The sequence below is a fragment of the Lethenteron reissneri genome, chromosome 52 (genome assembly GCF_015708825.2).
Source record: "Lethenteron reissneri isolate LAM-NWPU_2019-01 chromosome 52, ASM1570882v1, whole genome shotgun sequence".
In the NCBI taxonomy this organism is placed as follows: Eukaryota; Metazoa; Chordata; class Hyperoartia; order Petromyzontiformes; family Petromyzontidae; genus Lethenteron; species Lethenteron reissneri.
In genome coordinates, this window is record NC_083830.1 from 3,026,932 (window position 1) to 3,046,325 (window position 19,394).

At 43.5% G+C, this 19,394-nt stretch overlaps 1 protein-coding gene across 1 annotated transcript; it reads right to left on the minus strand.

Annotated features, from left to right (window-relative positions):
• Positions 1 to 6,240: 6,240 nt before the first annotated feature.
• On the minus strand, positions 6,241 to 18,599 carry C52H16orf87 (chromosome 52 C16orf87 homolog). Its single transcript, XM_061573327.1, is given in 6 exon segments — positions 6,241 to 7,128; positions 9,856 to 9,892; positions 9,894 to 9,932; positions 9,934 to 10,067; positions 16,304 to 16,409; positions 18,293 to 18,599. Coding segments are annotated over 6 exon segments (507 nt in total). The 5' UTR covers positions 18,362 to 18,599; the 3' UTR covers positions 6,241 to 7,006.
• Between the last annotated feature and the right edge of the window lie 795 nt (positions 18,600 to 19,394).

A 19,394-nucleotide genomic window follows, 5' to 3' on the forward strand; every position in this document is an offset into this window, starting at 1 on the left:
TTGCTTCGAAGAATGCATCTCTCGTGCCGGCTCCCATGCGGCAGTGTGAACAGAGGGGGCATGTTTTATGTAAGTTTAAGTCGACACATTCCTGCTGCGGAGGGAGCTGGTAGGAACGTTGGGTTGCTCGGTCAATGGCCAGGGTCAACGGCGGCGTGGTGTATTCCGCAAATATGGCCGACTGTGAGGGCGGGCACAAGCCGGCGTGAGTAGGTTAAATGTTGAGTTTTATAAGGGCACCACGGGGTGACCAGCCCCACCCCACCCAGCCCCACCAACCACCCATCCCCACCCTCCCCACCCTCTCCACCCCTCCCATTTTTGGATGCACGACGGACGGACACAATAATCCCCTGTGGGCTGGTGTAACCAGGAGGTTCCTATCAGTATAACTGGCTGTGATGTTTCCATCCTACCTTCCGATTGTAGTAGTTATTTTCCACTCTGGTTTTACATTATCAGGTTAAATGTCTCACTAACACAGCCACCGCTGCTCGTTTTCCCTGATGTGTCGGTGCCTCTGCGACCTTACATTGACATGCAAATATCTCACAATTTATGCAAATTTAACATCACTAGCCCCGCCCACTTAACCTATGACCTATGGGCAACAACCCATTTTAAACCTTTTAAACATCCTGCCTCAGCAGCTTTCCCGCAATTTTTTTCTCCTGATGACGATTGCTTGTGTTGCGATCTAAACGTCGTAGTTTTTTGTTATTATCTTTTAACCTATCTACGTGACTTTACCGAAAGACCCAAGAATATGAATTCCTGCAGTCACGAAAGCTTTAAGTCAAGAGTTATGTTCTATGTACTTTGCGTAGCTGCAATGCAGGGGATTGCGTGTGCTGCCTCTCACCAGGGGTCGCCAAAATGGTCTTTTTTTTCCTCCACGGTTAAGGATTGAGACGTGGGCACATTTTGTGCCACATATCAAATCGGACGGCGTGTTGACATTAATCAGGGGCACAATAACAGGAGGACCAAGACCACCGATAACGAAAATGGATGTAATGGCCACCTCGCTTGTACCCGGCTGTCCTGGTATTTGCCTACGAGCGCCGATTAACGTTTTGTCAAATGTTGGTTCTTTCGGTAAAAAAACCGAAAGAACCAAGAAGATGAATCCCTGCAGTCACGAAAGCTTTAAATCGAAATTTAGTTTTGTCAAATGTTCTATAAAATTCTACTCTTTTGTTCTTTTGGTGAAGTCACGTCGGGAGACAAATAATAGATCGACGTTTCGATCGCAACACAAGCAAACGTCATCAGGTGGGACAACTGCAGCAAGAGCCGGGGCAGAGGTCGCAAACGGGTTTTGATTCCTTACCCGTACCCGGCCGCACCAGGGTCGCAAACGGGTACCTGTACCCGTACCTGGCCGGGTATCGGGTTGCGACCTCTGAGCCGGGGTGCTGCTCTCCTCGGTCGGGCGGTGTTGGCTGAACCCCCGTCCCGACTCGAGGTGGAGAGCCCAAGAGATAGCCGAGGCTAGCAACAGTTCTAGCGCGGCGTTGCGCCGCGCGCTATTCTGATCTGCTTCTGATGTTTCCCTGCACATGGCTGGGAGCTTGAATCCTAAAATGCACCGGGGGGGGAGAGCTTCCGCGGCACAACCACCAAAACAAAGTCCAACAATAAAGTCGAGCAATTCGAAGTTGTGCGAGAAATTAAAACGTTTGAGGGTGAATAGTTAAAAAAAAAACTAGATTAAAGATAAAGTGGAAGGCAACAATCAAACAATGATTGCGATACAAATGACCAGGGGATATAAATCCACAATTGTGTCTTTAGAAGCCAAGTTAAACGTCGGACATGCCAGAGCGGTTTCCCAGGGCTGCGACTCATCCCGGAGGAAGACAGTCCCTGAATCTTGTGTCAAATCCTCTCAGCGCATAGCAAAGGATACATATTTTTGACACATCTTAAGTTGGATCACATTTTTGAAACCTCATACAAGCTGGACAAGGGTGGAGCAGTGGTTAGCGTAGCACTTTGATATGAAACCGGCAACCCGAGTTCGTTTCGTAAACCATCACGCAAACTCTGGCTTTTGGCTGGCCATCGAACAAAGACGATCACCGCATCGCGCGCTTTCGGATGGCGCTTCTGCGGCCGTCTGGAACAGTTCTTCCGATATTAGGAAGCCACTGGAGGCAATACACTTTTAAGTCCTCCAGATTGAAAACTCATTGCTTCAGAACTGATTTTTGAGTTTGGTTGTCCTTCCCCCGCACTTCCGATTAGCACAATTGGCTATGTATGGTGCGAAATAAGTTCTACATGCATGCAAACAATTGGTAGCAGTGGTATCAGAGTACGTGCGGTGCAAAAGAAGTTCAACAAACATACAATCGGTGGCAGTGATATCAGAAATGTCCCTTCCCTCTCCCCCCCCCCCCCCCGTTCACCAACCCACACTTGTGATTGTGTTAAAGCAGTATTGTTCAACAACCCCACGATCTGGTGTGGAGATACATTCATCCAACGGTGTTTTTTTGTGATATACATACAAGCCAGCTAAACTGAATGACAATTTCGAAAGGAAATGTTTTGACGATACATTTATTAAACAATGCACTCCCTGCAAAGAGAATGGAAAGTGGCAGCCTGGGGTTTTTTTGTGTGTGTGTAGTGTTCACGATTTTCAAGCGAGTGGCTCCCATTTAATTTGAAGCACATGGTTCAGTGGAAAAAAAACTGAGGGTACAACCAACCATCATGACGCGCTGAGGTTTGTGCATGTTTATAAACACCATCGCTGTTTATTATTTTCTGTTCAACGCAGAGTTCCATTTGTTTTTCCCTTCATGCCAAGAAGCTATACAGGCTTGGTAAGGTACAGGACTGTTTGTTTAACGTATATTATGACAGCCCATCATTGGTGTTGGGTATTGCGGATGTCAAATGCACATTTAGGAATAAAAAAAAACACAATTCTCCGTGCAAATCCTTGGGGTTTGCAGATTTCATAAATTGTAGTTCTCGTTTTCATGGCACATCGAAGGAATGCTATTGGTGGGCAGAGAGGCGACGTCTCAGCTCGGCAAGCCTCGAGGCTTCCGACTTTTACCAGTTCGCAGGATAAATCGTTCCGTGGTGCTTCCTACCCATTCGTATCGGCAGCGCAGGAACAGTGATTCCATTGTGCGTTATGTCGCTGTTGTGTCAGACATGGATTGCTTGTTTCAGCCGTGTATTTCCCTTTTTTTTTAAAGAAAACAATAAAACTATCAGAAGTTTTCGTTCGTCGCGTCGGCTTTCAATGGTCTCTCTTTAACTTCATGCCTTCCACGTATCTTGTGCAGCCACATAACCATTGACCGTAACATTTAGAAAACGTTGCAATGTTACTTCCCGAGTGATCTTGTAAGTTGTGCGGTAAATTTCAGTTCCCATTGTATACACTGTACTCGCATTATTTATTTACTCTCTACTTAAATGCGTTGCTTCTATTCTCAACGTGGCTTTAAATGCTCACATTTTTTGTTGTAATCGACTGTAAATATATCCTGTGCAGTTTGCCGTTATGCCACGTGTGTGTGTGTGAACTTTTTTTGTTGCTTATCCGGTGCATAAAGTGTGGAGTGAATTATCAGCGTGACTGCTGCAGTTGCCAGCAGTATTCATGTTGTGAAATCCCAATGGGGAACTTAATGGGCATTATCATATCCATAGCGCATCGGCTTTGCACATTTCAGGCAATGTCCTTCATTCTTGCGCCACCACGACTAACTGTAATAGCCATTTAAAGCGCCTGCGTTTTGGTGCAGCCTGGCAAGCGGATCCTACTTTCCAGAGGTGGGACAAAGTCATTGTTATGCAAGTCCAAGTCGAGTCTGAAGTCATCAAATTCATGACTCGAGTCTGACTCGAGTCCAAGTCACATGACTCGAGTCCACACCTCTGCTACTTTCAAGAGAAGTCGCAGTAAAACGTCGTCACGTAAATTGCTTGCAGTTTTCTCTCCGGGCTTAAGCCCATGCCTTTAAAAAAAACATCACTTTTTCGGCCTTAGAACATTTTTCCGTCGTTAATAAATACTGTTATCGATCGACAGTGTAGTGCGCGAGTGGCTGTGAAAGTCATTGGAGAAGTGCAATTGTTTTAACAACACAATAGTGCGTGTATCAGAGTTTTTATTTGGCGATGGGTATGGTCAGCCAGATCAGTGGTTCTTGATGCCGAATCAGACAAGACTGCCTTCATTATCCCCACTTGTGCACGTGAATTGAAGCCTCTGTTGCAGCCTTGAAGCTTTCGTGACTGCAAGTATTCATATTCTTAGGGTTTTTTTCGGTAAAGTCACGTAGGTAAAAAATTAAATTTATAAAAGTAAATAAAAATCACGTTTCGGAGGCAACACAAGCTTCCGTCTTCAGGTGGAACCGTCACAGCACGCTTGCTGTCGTGATTTTTATTTTACTTTTATTAATTTAAATTTTTTACCTACGTGACTTTACCGAAAAAAACCCTAAGAATATGAAGCCTTGTTCAAGTTTATTTTGCTCAACCAGGTGAGAACCTCGACCAGGATAGGGTCGTTTGCAAGTGACTCGGGGGCATTCGTCTGGCAGTCCGGGGAGGGCAACGATTTGGATTAAAATGTGGACCTTGACGGCAGCCACATCAATACGCCTTCTGTTGCGAATGTCGTCAATAGAATCTTTAGGATCCACTTATTACATCTTGCAGCAATGATCAGGGTGGGCCGCTGGAATCGAACCTCCAACCTCCGCGAACAGCAAGCTGCAAACGTGCTGCGACCGCTGAACCGTGTCACCCCCAACCATCATCAATTCCTCCCACATTAGCAAAGTCACGGGTATTTACTGCACTGGGCTTCCAGTTTCACAATACAGTTCAAAAATCCTATTGTTCACTTACAAAGCAGCGAACAATCTTGCCCCAACCAACATCATTGCACCTGTGTGTCCTTTCAAGGTCCCCAAGATCTGGGCATGATGCAGATGTTCTCTCCGAATTCCTGGGTCGAGGTTTCGATTAATGGGTGACCGAGATTTTTCCCGTGTCGCCCCCAGGCTCTGGAACGATATATCAGAGGGGGAACTTCGAGGCTGTGGACGTTTTACAAATGCGCCTTAAAACCTATTATTCCCTTTCCACTTAAACTTAGTTCATTTAGTAAATGGTTATCCTGGTAGGAACCCACTGGTTCAATGGACGCAATAATCGAGGGGCAGGGTGGGGAGGATGGGGCTAGGTTGGGTTGGGTGGGGAGGGGCTGGTCACCCCGTGGTGCCCTTATAAAACTCAACGTTTAACCTACTCACGCCGGCTTGTGCCCACCTTCACAGTCGGGCATATTTGCGGAATACACCACGCCTCTGTTGACTCTGGCCATTGACCGAGCAACCCAACGTTCCTACCAGCTCCCTCCGCAGGAATGTGTTTTCAATGTATTTATATTATTTTATGCCGAGTGTCTGCTGCTGTGTTCTGTACAGCGCTTTGAGATCATTGATGAAAAGCCGCTACATAAGTGTAATTATGGGCCTTCTCGAGTGTGGCGCCTAAGATGTGGAACTCTTCCACCGGCCCCGAAGATTAGCTCCGAGTATCGAAACAGTTTAGGAAACTCTGCTACTTTTTTTTCCCCTTTTAGCTTTTCCTCTCATTTTGATATTTTTTTTTATACATGCGTCTGGATTTTTCGGTCCGACTATCTTCGTTTATTGTATGTACTTTAAGTATTGCGATGCCCTCTGTAGTGGGAGGTGAGTTTTTACAAAAAAAAATATGGCGTGGAATTGGTAGAGTCGTGTATGCTATTCAAATCAATGAAATGCAGCGTTTCATAATGCATGTGGACTGCAAATAGCACATATTTGGTTGGACAAACCTGCTCCACAATACGTTTGTTATTACCATTTACGGCAGCCGATTTCCAGCGAGAACTTTGACCAATTCTGCACTAGAAATACATTACAGTATTAAGACTTCGTCAGAAAACCTCTCGCATGTTTGGAAATTCGATAAAAAAAAAAAAAGCTATGGCACCATTAAGGCCCTACTGTGGTAAAAATTGGTTTCACAATATGCTGCGACCAGCACATTGAACAAAATAATTCCCGACACCAGATTATACATTTTAAAAATACAAATAAAGCTGAACACACATTTACTAGCCATTGGATGAGGCTCTTGTTTTCGAAAAGTATGGATTCAAACAATGTAAATAACACCAGGGATAACAAAATAGTACATGAGACAATGCAATTATCACCCAATACTTTAATGAAAGTCTTTCATAATGATGCCAGTACATGCGGATTTAAAAATGTGCAATCTTTTTTTTTTACTTATTTCCTTTATTTTAAAACTGGTACCAAATATCAAAAGTTGAATGCAATCAATACATAACGCCGTTATTTTTATATAGCTCAATTCAAGTGTGTACACGAAGCAAATATAAAAAAAAATGAACATTGTTCTCAAAACATTAATGCAATGCATGTCAGACAGTAGTGTAGTGCCGTAGTTCGCCGTGCAAGTGAGGAAATGTCGTTTTACTTGCGCCCCCCCTGCCCCCCAAAAAAGGGATTCAATGATGGCTTGAGTGTTTATATATACACACACACACATGCCGTGTCTCCAGCGCCAACAAAAAATTAAATCACAAAAAACATCGCAAATAAGCAAGTTTTGAGTACGGTAAGAGGGTGGTGGGGCGTGGGGGGAAAGGATGATTTTTTGTAATATATATAGTGCTCGCACAAAAATAACTAATCGGGACGCGTTCAGTTGCATCGCGCCTCTTGGAATCCAGTGCACGTGTGCCGTCCGAAGAGAGCGCGCGAGAGCGTACGATTCCGTCTTTACGCAGAAGGGATTTTTGTTTTTGTGTCGCTCACACCGCCGCTTGTGACGAGGAAACGAGGCCATTGTCTGGTTATGCGAGGAGGAAGGTGGTAGTGGTGGTGGTCGTCGAAGGAGGGGTGGGTAGGTGAGGAGGGGGCGGGGGATGAGGGGTGAGCGTGCGTCAGAGAGCCACTCTCTGGTTCAGTATGCGACGGTTGATTTCGGCAAGCGCCACTGCGAACACGAATGCCCTCTCTTCGGACAGTCCGGCGTAAATGTCGTACTCGCGCTCCGATTTCTCTGCTGGGGGAAGGGGGGGGGGAAGAGGCGGTAAGAAGGTTTAGCAGAGTTTTTACTGAACTTAACAATCAGAATCTGGATTTCTACTGAAAGGAATCCGATGCGCTATGAAGCTTTTTCACGGGTGTCCAGCAGGGGCAGGCCAGGACGTTACGTTAATTTGGGGTACTGTGGCTGTCAAATGCACACGTGAGAAAAACAATTATTCGTGCAACACCTGGGATTGCAGATTTGACAAATTTCAGTTATCGTCGTTTCTGCAGCACCGACTATTAATGTTTGGAATAATGGCATGTCTAAGCAATGTTATGTGGACAGAGAGGCAATGTCTAAACTAGGGGAGCCTTGAGGATTCTGACTTTTCAACATGGTAGTTGTAAAACTCTACATTAATACAGTACCACACGATTACAATTGCTGCTATTGATAAGACACTCTCCAACCACCTGAATGTTCTTACTCGTGTGTGTATTTAATTTTCCCCACTCCGATAAAAGGTGCAGCCCCTGCCACTTCTTGCTTATGTGGTGGAAAAGCCGCCATTCAAGAGGAGGAGGGGGCGGCGATGGGGGGGGGGGGGATTGTGGGTCTACATTCCTCTGTATATAAAGCATTACATATTTATGTTTATACAGGCGTGACGCACACACGCTCATGGGCTCATACAGTAATCGACATTCTGATGTAAAACACACACACAATACATTGCATTAATAACACGTGCATGTGGGGAAAGCATATAGTGTACATGGAAACACAAAGGTCATTTCACTCACAAATGAGTACGCTCGCTCGTAACACGATTCTGTTGGTATTTTGAGCCGTCTGTGTTGTAGAGAGACTCAGTACAGTGCGTCATATATATATCAGAACGTAAAATATAAACCATGACGAATTAACTACGCCCACCGAGCCACGGATGTGCGCGGTGTCACTGCCATAGTATAAAGACACGTTCACAAATATGACCTTGTCTCATTACCGACTCCACCTTGGCTCCTACAGTTGGATATGCACCTCCGATTAGCACGGTTGTTCTGTGCGAAAGAAGTTTAACAGACTCTTAGTTTTTTCGGTAAAGTCACGTAGGTACGTAGGTACGTGACTTTACCAAAAAAACTAAGTATGAATCCTTGCAGTCACGAAAGCTTCAAATCTAGAATTTAACATACATAAACAATGATACTTGGGTGTTAAAATAATTGGACGTATCAAAATGACACGATTGTACTTTAAGCGACGCGTTCTGTTTAACAGTATTAAAATGATGTGGGTGGGAAGGAAGCTTGAAACTCAACTATGCATCACCTGTGCAAAAAAAATGTCACCTCGTTTATGTTCCATTGTGCAACGTGTTTGCGCAGACTTTCAATGGCGCCCCAAGTACCACGAACGCAAAGCTATTAAGCAATTCCTTATAAAGATAACCGTGCGGGATTTTCTCTCTCTCGCGATGAATCAATCCATTGTGTATTAGCGGAAAACAAACCTGCTCCTTGTTGTGTTGTACTGTAGTGTTCATTTAAAGGACAGACTGTGAATACCACTTTATTGACGGTGCGCAATCAGTCCCATTAAAGTTAATGTGCAGCTATTTTCTCGGTCGTGGTGCTGTGGAGTTCTGTGTTTTTTTGCAAAGCTCCCATCAAATGTGTTTTGGGTTACGACAGCAGCGTGTTCAGTTCCCGAAGACGCTCCCAGTACGTGGAGCTAAACGTCGCGACATCATCCGTGCCCATTATTAGTCACTTCAGAGCAATCCTGTGGTCAATTACAATTCCAAGAATACTTTCAAAATTACAAATACCTTGTGATTGCAGTTCATTAAAAATGACACAATTGAAATTAATCCTTAGTCAGTTAAATGTTTTTTTTTTTACCAGGTAAGGCCCACTGAGCTACATAGCTCTTTTTCAGAAGTGACCTAGCCACAATTGATCTTTTAACAAAGTGGCTTATCATGTGGAAATTTGTAGCAGCCAAATACTCTAACATGCAGGTTTCTAAATGTAGAAGGAAAAACCAGAGGACCCGGAGAAAAATCCACACGACCATGGAGAGAGACACACATGCAAATTTCAAATAAAAAGCGTCAGGATCGAACCCACGACCTGTAAACCAGGCGAGGTAGTTAACATCTTGCCACTGTGGCACCCCAGATCCAATCACCAATGCCTCAAGCCAACGTTCATTAATTCCATTTATACTTGAGTAAAAACTCGCCCCCACTAAAGAGGGCATTGCAATACTTTAGTGTAAATTAAACTAAGGTAGTCCTACCTATAAAATCAAAAACACATTAAAATATTAAAATCAAGAAAAGCCAGAAGGAAAAAATTAGTCTTGCACCCTCCAGCCACTGAATAATTGGTCACGACGACAGTAAGACCGACTCGCTTACTGCACCAACCACAAATAATAAAGCCAATCATTAAAGTAAATTCTACTTTATCAGAATCAAACGCTTTATTTAAACTAGAAGAATCCGATAAACTACGAAGCTCTTTTAAACAGTTTTCCAGGTGGGGTGGGGGGGGGGGGCAGGTCAGCAAGTCACAACCTCCGAGCAGCACGGTTGGATACGTACGTGCGAAAGAAGTTCAACATACAAACATAACAATTCAAAAAAGGCAGTTGGAGAAAACCGGGCAGAATGTACGAGACAAGACAACGCAAACGGACGGACGACCGAGGCGAACGGCATAAGTTTTGAGTTGTTTGCGGACGCACCTTTCTCATCTTTGCCCTTGTTGGGTGATCCCTTTGGGCCGACCCCGTTTGCGGCTGTCACCCCTGCCGCCGCCACTTGCCGTTGCTGCTGCTACTGCTGCTGCTGCCCGATGGCACCTTGCGCGCGTCCGACGATTTCCCCGAGCACGAGCCGTAGCGATCTCTGCGCGCGCGTTCGGGCCGCCGGCGTTTCGACTCTGGTTTTGTCTCGACTTGGAAGATAAAACAACAACAACAACGTAGAGAGAGGAAATTTATCATTTTAACTTTCGTTCATTTTACAAAAAATAGAAATTGCAGTCGAATCGAAATCGGGCACGCGAGACGTGGATGAAACACAAGGAGTTTCTCGCGCCCGAGCTGGATATCTCTTGACTTTTACTTTCGGGTTGTACCGCACATCGAGCGGCAGTCTGACGTTTTGCAACAAGCGTAGCTCTCTTCGGTACGCGAGGCGAGCTGCTGGGACCGTGTCACGTACAACACATGGCGCACAACTCGAAAAAACACTGGTGCACAAAAACACATTCAGATCTGTGAAACTACTGGACATCTGTGAAAAAAAAAAGCTTCCTAGCTGACATTCCTCCAGTATGAATAAATATGATCATGAATTCAATTATGTCATTTGATCTAAATGTACCGATGTTTAAAAATGAGTAACGTGAATTAGCCTTCAAGTTTTACAAACATTGTTTTCAAGCAACTTTTGGAAAATGTACTTGTTCTAAGGTGTTTTTTTCCCCCAGAACGTTAACCCTCTTAAAAACAAATGCCATAAATGCAAGCGATCCTATGGCAACCATTTGAACGCAAAACGTTTTGATGGGGTGCAGAGGCCTGTGTTTATATGTCTGTGGTGTACCATGTGATGCTTGGGGCTGAAAAAAAACCCCTCCACTCAAACAGGGACATTAATACCAACATGGATAACTTCCCGGAGATGAATTGAATCTTACCAAGCAGCAAACTTAAAAAAGGTACTTTCTCCACAACTAACTTAAAGGAGACATTAAAATCAGCTGAATTCCGTATTTAGTGGCGACACGAATTGCATGGAATTTCATTTTTCTAAAATCAATCTGACACGTTCTTTCGGTACCGAATTGAAGGAGGAAGCAAACGTTGTATTTAACCCTCAAAAAAAGGTTACCGAGCACAATAACTTCCGCAACCATTCTTCAGAGCGACACTGTGTTTTCATTCCACTGGCAGGAAACGAGTAACAGACATTGCAGTCATCTGACACATCACCCTACCACAGATTCCTTCTCAACAACGTATATTCAGTGGATGCTAATGAGCAAGTGCACATATCTCGTCTCTGGTTTAAACAGACAAAAGCTTGGCCAAGACAAAGGGCATGGTCAGCCTCCACGGCTTGAAATTCAGGTTCCAGAAATAAAAAATAACGTAAATTATTTACTCACAAAAGCCTCATCGGGTTTCTGGGCTATTTTATGTGCAGTGATCTTTGGCCAAAACTGTTAATGAATGTTTGACATGTCCAAAGAAATTGGAAGATCCCTGAGAATGCACTGCCATCTCCTGACAACACCTCGCAGCCCCAAAACTACAACACCTGGCATGTACCGGTGGTGATACATCCCGACTTCACAACTCCATCTAGCTTTCTGAGATGTCAAGGGATCGGGTGCATTCGTGGCGATTCAATCATTGGGAACGATACCAGGGCTTTAGGATTATTCTGGTGGATACAAAAGAAAATGGGAGTTCCAGTTTCAGCATCGTCACCACAGGTAATTTTCCTCGCTTAGCAAATGACGTCGGGAGTATTTAATCACGTGCCTGCCCTGGTCAGAATGATTAAAAATACAGCGCTGGCATCGTGGCACAATGTGGGCAATGAGACTCATGGCGCACACGCTCTAACAGTGACATAACTCGAACTGGTAGATGTGGAATTAAAAAAAAGTCCAGGTAATAAATGTAAATGCACGAGTTAGTCGATAGCATAAGAAATGCCCCTTAAAACGAGTCTCACTGGCCACAAAGACAAGGATAAACTTTGTCATTTCGTATTCGCTTGCATTCCCTGGAATAGTGCCAAGTCTTTGTTGTTGCTGTGCAGATGCATTTATGACTTAAAAGCAGGTTTGCTTCAGCTTATGTTTCAAAATGCAAAGTGGTCCCCGCGTTCGCTTATCTCAAAAACAAACTGAATCTACATCGTGTCCGCACACCATTCCGCTTTATTCCGCTGGTCTCTCGGCATTGCACACTACTATTACTCAGCAGGCAAGAGGCCGATGGACTAAAATACAATATCTTGTATGTGAACACAGAACAGATGTTTGCCTACTGTAGGTTATTGCACAGGAATTATTCACAAGGCATAATGGAGAGGTTTTTATATATACACAAAGACTCAGGCGGTTGGAATCTACCAGCCGGCCTAATAACACCACAGGTGTTATTCAAACTTTAAATTAACACTTGGAGGTGTATTCATACTAAAACATTCGCGAGGTCGTTAATGATCCGGTGACGTCACGAGCCAAAGGAGGCAATTGTGTGTGGCGTCATCGTCCAAATGTTGCATGACAACACAAAAAGTCTATTGGAATACACGTCGCAATTTTCGCCCCCTACTGTGGAAACTCGGCGTGACCCTCCTGAAAAAAGTAATAAGACTCATCTTCTTGGTTCTTTCGGTAAAGTCACGTAGAAGGGAAGTAATAAAATAATAAAAATAAAACACAATAAAATAATTCTCATGACGTTTCGGCCACAACGCAAGCAGCCGTCCTCAGGTGAAGAGTGAAACACCACCAAGCTTTCATTCTTCACCTGAGGACGGCTGCTTGCGTTGTGGCCGAAACGTCATGAGAATTATTTTATTATGTTTTATTTTTATTATTTTATTACTTCCCTTCTACGTGACTTTACCGAAAGAACCAAGAAGATGAATCCCTGCAGTCACGAAAGCTTTAAATCGAAATTTAATAAGACTCAATTGAGGCGTTCCGGGGTAAACAAGCACACTCATAATAATAGTACAATATTGATATTTGCATTGAACAGTGCCCCCCCCCGTCATTTAGACAGAGCGCCCTTGCCCATAACATTTGGCAACCCAGTGGTATGTTTAACAAGCTTGGACTCTGCTAATGAGATCCAGAGGTACAAAACCAGTCGAGGGTGTGTGCTCGCTTTAACTGCTCCTCAGTAGTATTGGTCAAGAAAGCCCATCGGCCTAGAGACTCAAAACATTTGTGTTTGGAGACGTAGGTCTGCTCTTTTAATATCTGTTAAAACTCTTATAAAGGGGAAAACTATATGAGTGTACTAAACACGGCAGTCCCCTGCTCCCACCAATGTCGTGGGCTTCCACTTTACTGGGGAAGCATCTCACAGCAGGAGGGAGCGTCTCACAGGGCAAGGGGCTGCATGGCGAGTGCATACAAATGAATGGAAATCCGTATTTAAATCCCAGGTCAAAAACCCATTGAGTCTGGGTGATTTTTTTTCTCTTCCAAAAGAAGATTAACAAAGAACCGCACTACCTGAGTAAATCATTTTATTTATTTACATGTTTTACATAGAAGAGCTTCCTGCACGCATTAAAATGGTTACTTTAATACAGAACTCTTATTCTAATTGTAAAATGAGGAACTCTTATTTATCCGTGTTTATCCATGAAATAAACTCCTGTTATCCACATCCGCGAAAAACCCACAGAGGCGTACTATACTCTTAGGTTCTTTCGGTAAAAGTCACGTCGGTAATAAAACATATCACGACGTTTCGGACGCTTGTGTTGCGCCCGAAACGTCGTGATTTATTTTATTTTCTACCTACGTGACTTTACCGAAAGAACCAAAGAGTATGGATTCCTGCAGTCACGAAAGCTTCAATTCAAGGCGTACTACAATGTACTGCCACTTATATAAATCCTTCAACACCCCCGGATAAGAGTACCGTGGCGATATTGGGAACCATAACCTAATATTCACTCAAGATTCACAGATCCCGGGAAAAACCAGGACAGGAGCCAACCCAAACCGCTTCATTCCACCTGGGAGCGCAACATGTGCTAAGCGCAGCCCACAATTTAGTGAAATATTAATGATGGCTCATTTGAAAACCATGCAAACTCGAACAGATTAAACATTAATAATAACAATAATTTACCAACGTGTGTCAATCCACTGAAGGATTAAGAAATTCGTCATGCATTTTGAGTATGGTAGGATGTTTGACTATACTTCACCATGCTGGTCAGTGTGGTTTTAAATAGGTTCAGAAAACATCACAGTATATGGCATACAGTAAAAGCAGTGGTGGCGTGACACCCAACCATATTTACATACATCCTGTGTCTTGCAGATTCATGAATGTGTGTCCCTTGCACTGTACATACCGTGCTTGGGTTTTTTTTTACGTCCTTTAAGTATGTTTAGGGTGTGGTAGGTGGTGTTTGCCTTTTGTAAGCGGGGGCGCACATTTTCAACATTTCATTCACAAGCCAAAATCCACGGACATGAAAATGGGGAAACACTTAGCACGGCAAAAAGCCACGAACCACAGAGGAAAATTTCCAGCACACTCAAAATCCATGCCATCAGTCAAGATTTGTATTTGCTAATTTAAACAACGTTTTCAAGTGAAAAAGGGCTCCGAGGCCTTCACAACGTGCTCAACACAATAGCATTTCTTCGCATTTCGTAGCGTGCTGAAAATAAGTGAACACGAGTGACGATTTTTTTTCGCAATTTCTGGTTGAACATGTTTTGAGCCTCACTTATTATAGCTTAAAGGCTGATAAAGATGAGGTAATGGACGCCTCAATACACATTATATATTGTTAAAGTGGCCTCACTTTCAAAAGTGGAACAGAATAATGTCGAATTTCGATTTAAAGCTTTCGTGACTGCAGTGATTCATCTTCTTGGTTCTTTCGGTAAAGTCACGTAGAAGGAAAGTAATAAAATAATAAAAATAAAACATAATAAAATAATTCTCACGACGTTTCGGCCACAACGCAAGCAGCCGTGGTGTTTCATTCTTCACCTGAGGACGGCTGCTTGCGTTGTGGCCGAAACGTCGTGATAATTATATAATTATGTTTTATTATTTATTATTTTATTACTTCCCTTCTACGTGACTTTACCGAAAGAACCAACAAGGAGAATAATGTCGGTTGGAATTGTCTGTTTTCCAGTCAACGGAAAGGGTTGACTTATTAAGTTTTGGTGAATCACCCCTATAATAAACACAGGCTAGTTAGCATGTGGAAATCAAATAAAAGGCGAGTTGGTGTAAAGTCTGTAAGACTTAAGACTAAGCTTGGGTTGCACCAAGGGTGCCTTATGAATCACCTTTCTAACATCATGCATTTTGACATCAAGTTTTAAATCTGCGTTCCAAGAAAAGCCGAAATCAAAATATGGGGTTTAGAGTGGCCTCAAAGAGAACGTGAGTGGTATTGTTACAAGTTCATCGTGGTTCAGAATATCTGGAAAACATGCTCGGGCAGTTTGGTAAAAGGAACTAAGTTTTGTGTTTGCTCAAAGTGCATTTAACTTATGCGTCCATATAATTATGAGTGCAATGCAACATTACGATACACAAGCAGTACCAAAGTCTATCCACATTGTCGAGACAAACATTTTTGCATCAATGCACCTCGGTATACATTTTAACAAGTCAGCGCTGCGCACAAAATGCAAATTAAAATGTAAAAAAAACTGGCATACATACGGAAGTTGAATTACTTGTTAAAATGTTCTTCCCGAATAAATCCCTCGAGATGGAACATCTCTTGTTTGCAAGGGTGCCCAGGGCATCATCAAGACAAGCGTTCCAAAAAACTTTATTTTTACCAGCTAAGGCCCAACTGAGATATTCAGCTCTTTTTTTAGAAGCAACGTGGCTATAACAAATGATGGCCCAATCAAGTGGCGGCTTTATCATCGTTTGGAAATTCATAGCAGCTAAAAACGCACGTTTCTAAAATGTGGAGGGGGAAACCCGGAGGACACGGAAAAAAATCCACGGGGAGAACATGAAAACTCCAAATATAAAGCAGCAGGCGTCAGGTCGGGATCGAACCCACGACCTTCTGCACACCAGGAGAGGTAGTTAACATCTCATAATACATGCACTGCACCCCTGATGTGTGCCTGGGCTAACCCTAAAAGGGTCACGTCAATGCGAATGGTGAATTCCCACAAGTTGTGATAGTACTGTGTGCCCTTTCATTGACCCGCACTGACCAGCGTGGTGAAGTATAGTCACGCATCTTCCCTCCAATAACCAAAGGGAAGGGGCAGCATTCATTCAGCAGTGGATATGATCATAATAATAAATCACGAGCATCACAAGTCAGCTCTCAAGCGATTAAATCAAAAGTAGACTCATTTACACCTCCAAACGCAACGTTTTTTAAGCTTTCCCTGCAAACAAAATGTTTAGTAGCTCATACCGTGTACAGCAGGGGTAGGTCTTGGTTTGTCTGCTTGGGCCAAATTGAGGAGTTTTCTGCTGATAAATATGTTCCCGCAAGTACACGACTTGCAAGCGACCGGGATCTAATTTCGTGTGTGGGGAAACAGAATACACACACGGACGCCACGTTGGGTTAGCACAGGAGCATTACATTACTGTACTACTACTACTGCTGCTCATTCTTACACGGCCGTCACTCGCTGCTACATGACGGTGAGATAACAAAGATTACGTGAAAGTAACACACGAAATCATATTCCTCAACAACACTGCCCTCTCCAAGTAAAATGTTATGCCGCGATACAGACGTTTCGGGCAAATGGCCCCTTTTGCATAGCAAACATTCCATTGTATGTTTCCATTAAACGCACCATTATTACTTATCATGAATACAAAATATTAGCGATCATTAATATAAAAACGATTGGCAAGCAGCATAAAGTCGCATTGATTAAAAGCTGTTAAGTACACGAACAAAAGCTATCGGTTATTACGGTATTAGCACAATTACCGCTTAACACTATCAAGAGCAATTGTATTTGTAATTAGTGTCTTCATATTGCATGGCCAAGCTGTACACATTGAAAGAATTGTTTAAAGAAGCACCATTATTATTAATGCTTTGTTATAACAATTAATAACGAGCTTAATTCTTTGTGATGGTCACGATAAATATTCGATGTACCAGTTAGTACAATGTCATCGCTTCTCTACAATATTATTTCGACTTGTCTAATTTAGTTTTGGAATGTTTTACAGGCACCATCATTACTAACTCTTCTTTCCATTAAACACTAAAATGAAATAACCACAATAATTAAGTGTCAATAGCACAAGGTTGTGCAAACAATTATAATCTGTTGAATGGTTTATCCTTACAGATTTGATCGTACTTATTTAGAATCATTACGAAAGACTGGTAAATCTCACCAACAAGTAAAATGTTACTTTGGTTAAGATTATTAAATGTTATGATGCCCATCATACAATTACAAAGACAATATCATAATGAATAAGCTCAATATTTTTAATCGATGTATTATGTAATTTTATTATTTGGTATGACTAATGTTCATTTTATTATATTGCTATATAGTACACGACGTTATTTCACCTAACATTCTAAATACTACAATAATAACTACGCTATAACTATAATTATAGCACAAGCCTAAAGCAACATTCCTTTGTGAAGTACAGTGCAATACAATGTACACTTGAATAGCAATACAGTACGTGACAAAATCAATACAATTAAGCGAGGCACTTTATAACTCACTTTAAAGCTTTAAACATCGCTCACTAACACTGTACTCTAAAACACAATTAAAAGTTCAACTTTTAAACATAAATACGCTGGCATCGACGTTAAGAAATCACCTTTGACCTAATTTGTAGAACACGGGGGCAACTTTTTAACAAAAAAAAACATTAAATTCACAACGAGCAAAATAAACACGAATAAAGTGTGCCAAATTAAACAATTTATCGAAGACTAAAATGAGAAACGACCGTAACAACTCGTAGAACAATCGCACATTATATAATACTGTACACATTAAGAGTAGTGCCAAGCAGGCAACGCCAAATATTACTTTACTCGCTCTGCGAAGCGACACTTAACAAACTTTTTTGTTCATTAAAAATAAAAACAAAACAAGCAAAAATACTCGCGAGCGATAACAAACGCATCGCTTTCAGGTTTTAAAAAAACCAACTCGAACGAGCAGAAGGCGACGACTTAAAAAAATAAAAGATAACTTAATATCGACCATTGCTTAACGACTGCCAACCCGCGCGCGATATTGCGAGGCGAAACCCTTCCCCCTCAAGCATCAAACTTTCGTCAGAAACTCCAAAAAACTATTGCAGATTTTTTTTGCTTTTCAATCTTGACGTGCGAATATACATTTCTTACAATTATTATCGTAACTCGCGAGCGCTTCCCCCCCCCCCCCCGTTTTACCTGTTGTTCACATTGGGGGCAGTTCTTAGTCGCCGTTTTGGTGCTCTTTTTAGACTTATTTGCGGACATTTTTTTCAGTTTAAACCTCCGCCAAAACGAATCGCGATTCAGCGACGCGTCAACACGAACGACATTAAACAAAATAATTCGCGACAATTTATAAATGATAATTAACTAATCGCCTCGCGCGCGAATAATAAAGGTGGCGAGATTATAAATTTTACTTTCGATTTGCGATAAATTTACAAAGAGCTCCCCCATTGCCCATCCCCCTCCTCCATCCCCCCCCCCTCTCCTCCTCCTTCCCCCCAGCCCCGCCCCCTCTTATTCCCCCCCAGCCCCGCCCCTCACCTGCACCCCAATCTCGCCCCTCCCCTCCAACTCCATTGACCCGCGCGCTATTGGCCCGCGCCTGCGAGCACGTGACCGAGGCCGCCGCGGCGACCACGCCTACGGCCGCGTTCATTGGCCAAGCATACGGGGGGGGGGGGAGGGGGTGACCAATCACAGAAGAGTTCGGAGAGGAGGGGGGGGCGCGCGAAGGACATTCGTGGGGATGGGGACGGGGGAGTGGGGGAAGTTATCGGGGGTGGGATAGGGGGATGGGTCGGTGGGAGTGGGGAGGGGGGATGAAAGGAGGGGGAGGGATAAGGGGGAAGATGGGGGAGGGGTAAAGGGTAGGGGGGGTACATGGGGGAGGGGGAAGGGTGGGGGGAAGGGGGGGTACATGGGGGAGGGGTGGGGGGGTGTAGATGGGGGTGGGGGTGTAGATGGGGGAGGGGGTGTAGATGGGGTGGGGGGTGTAGATGGGGGAGGGGGTGTAGATGGGGTGGGGGGTGTAGATGGGGGAGGGGGTGTAGATGGGGTGGGGGGTGTAGATGGGGGAGGGGGTGTAGATGGGGTGGGGGGTGTAGATGGGGGAGGGGGTGTAGATGGGGGAGGGGGTGTACGAAGTCAATTCACACGAATTTTAATATGAAAGACCCGCGGATTGATATGAATTATTCATTCCGTATATTTAGCACATTGAAAACGCCTTTAACTTTTGACGATGTTGTTTGCTGTTGTTGATTTTTTTTTTTTACCGTCGTATTTTTTGAGT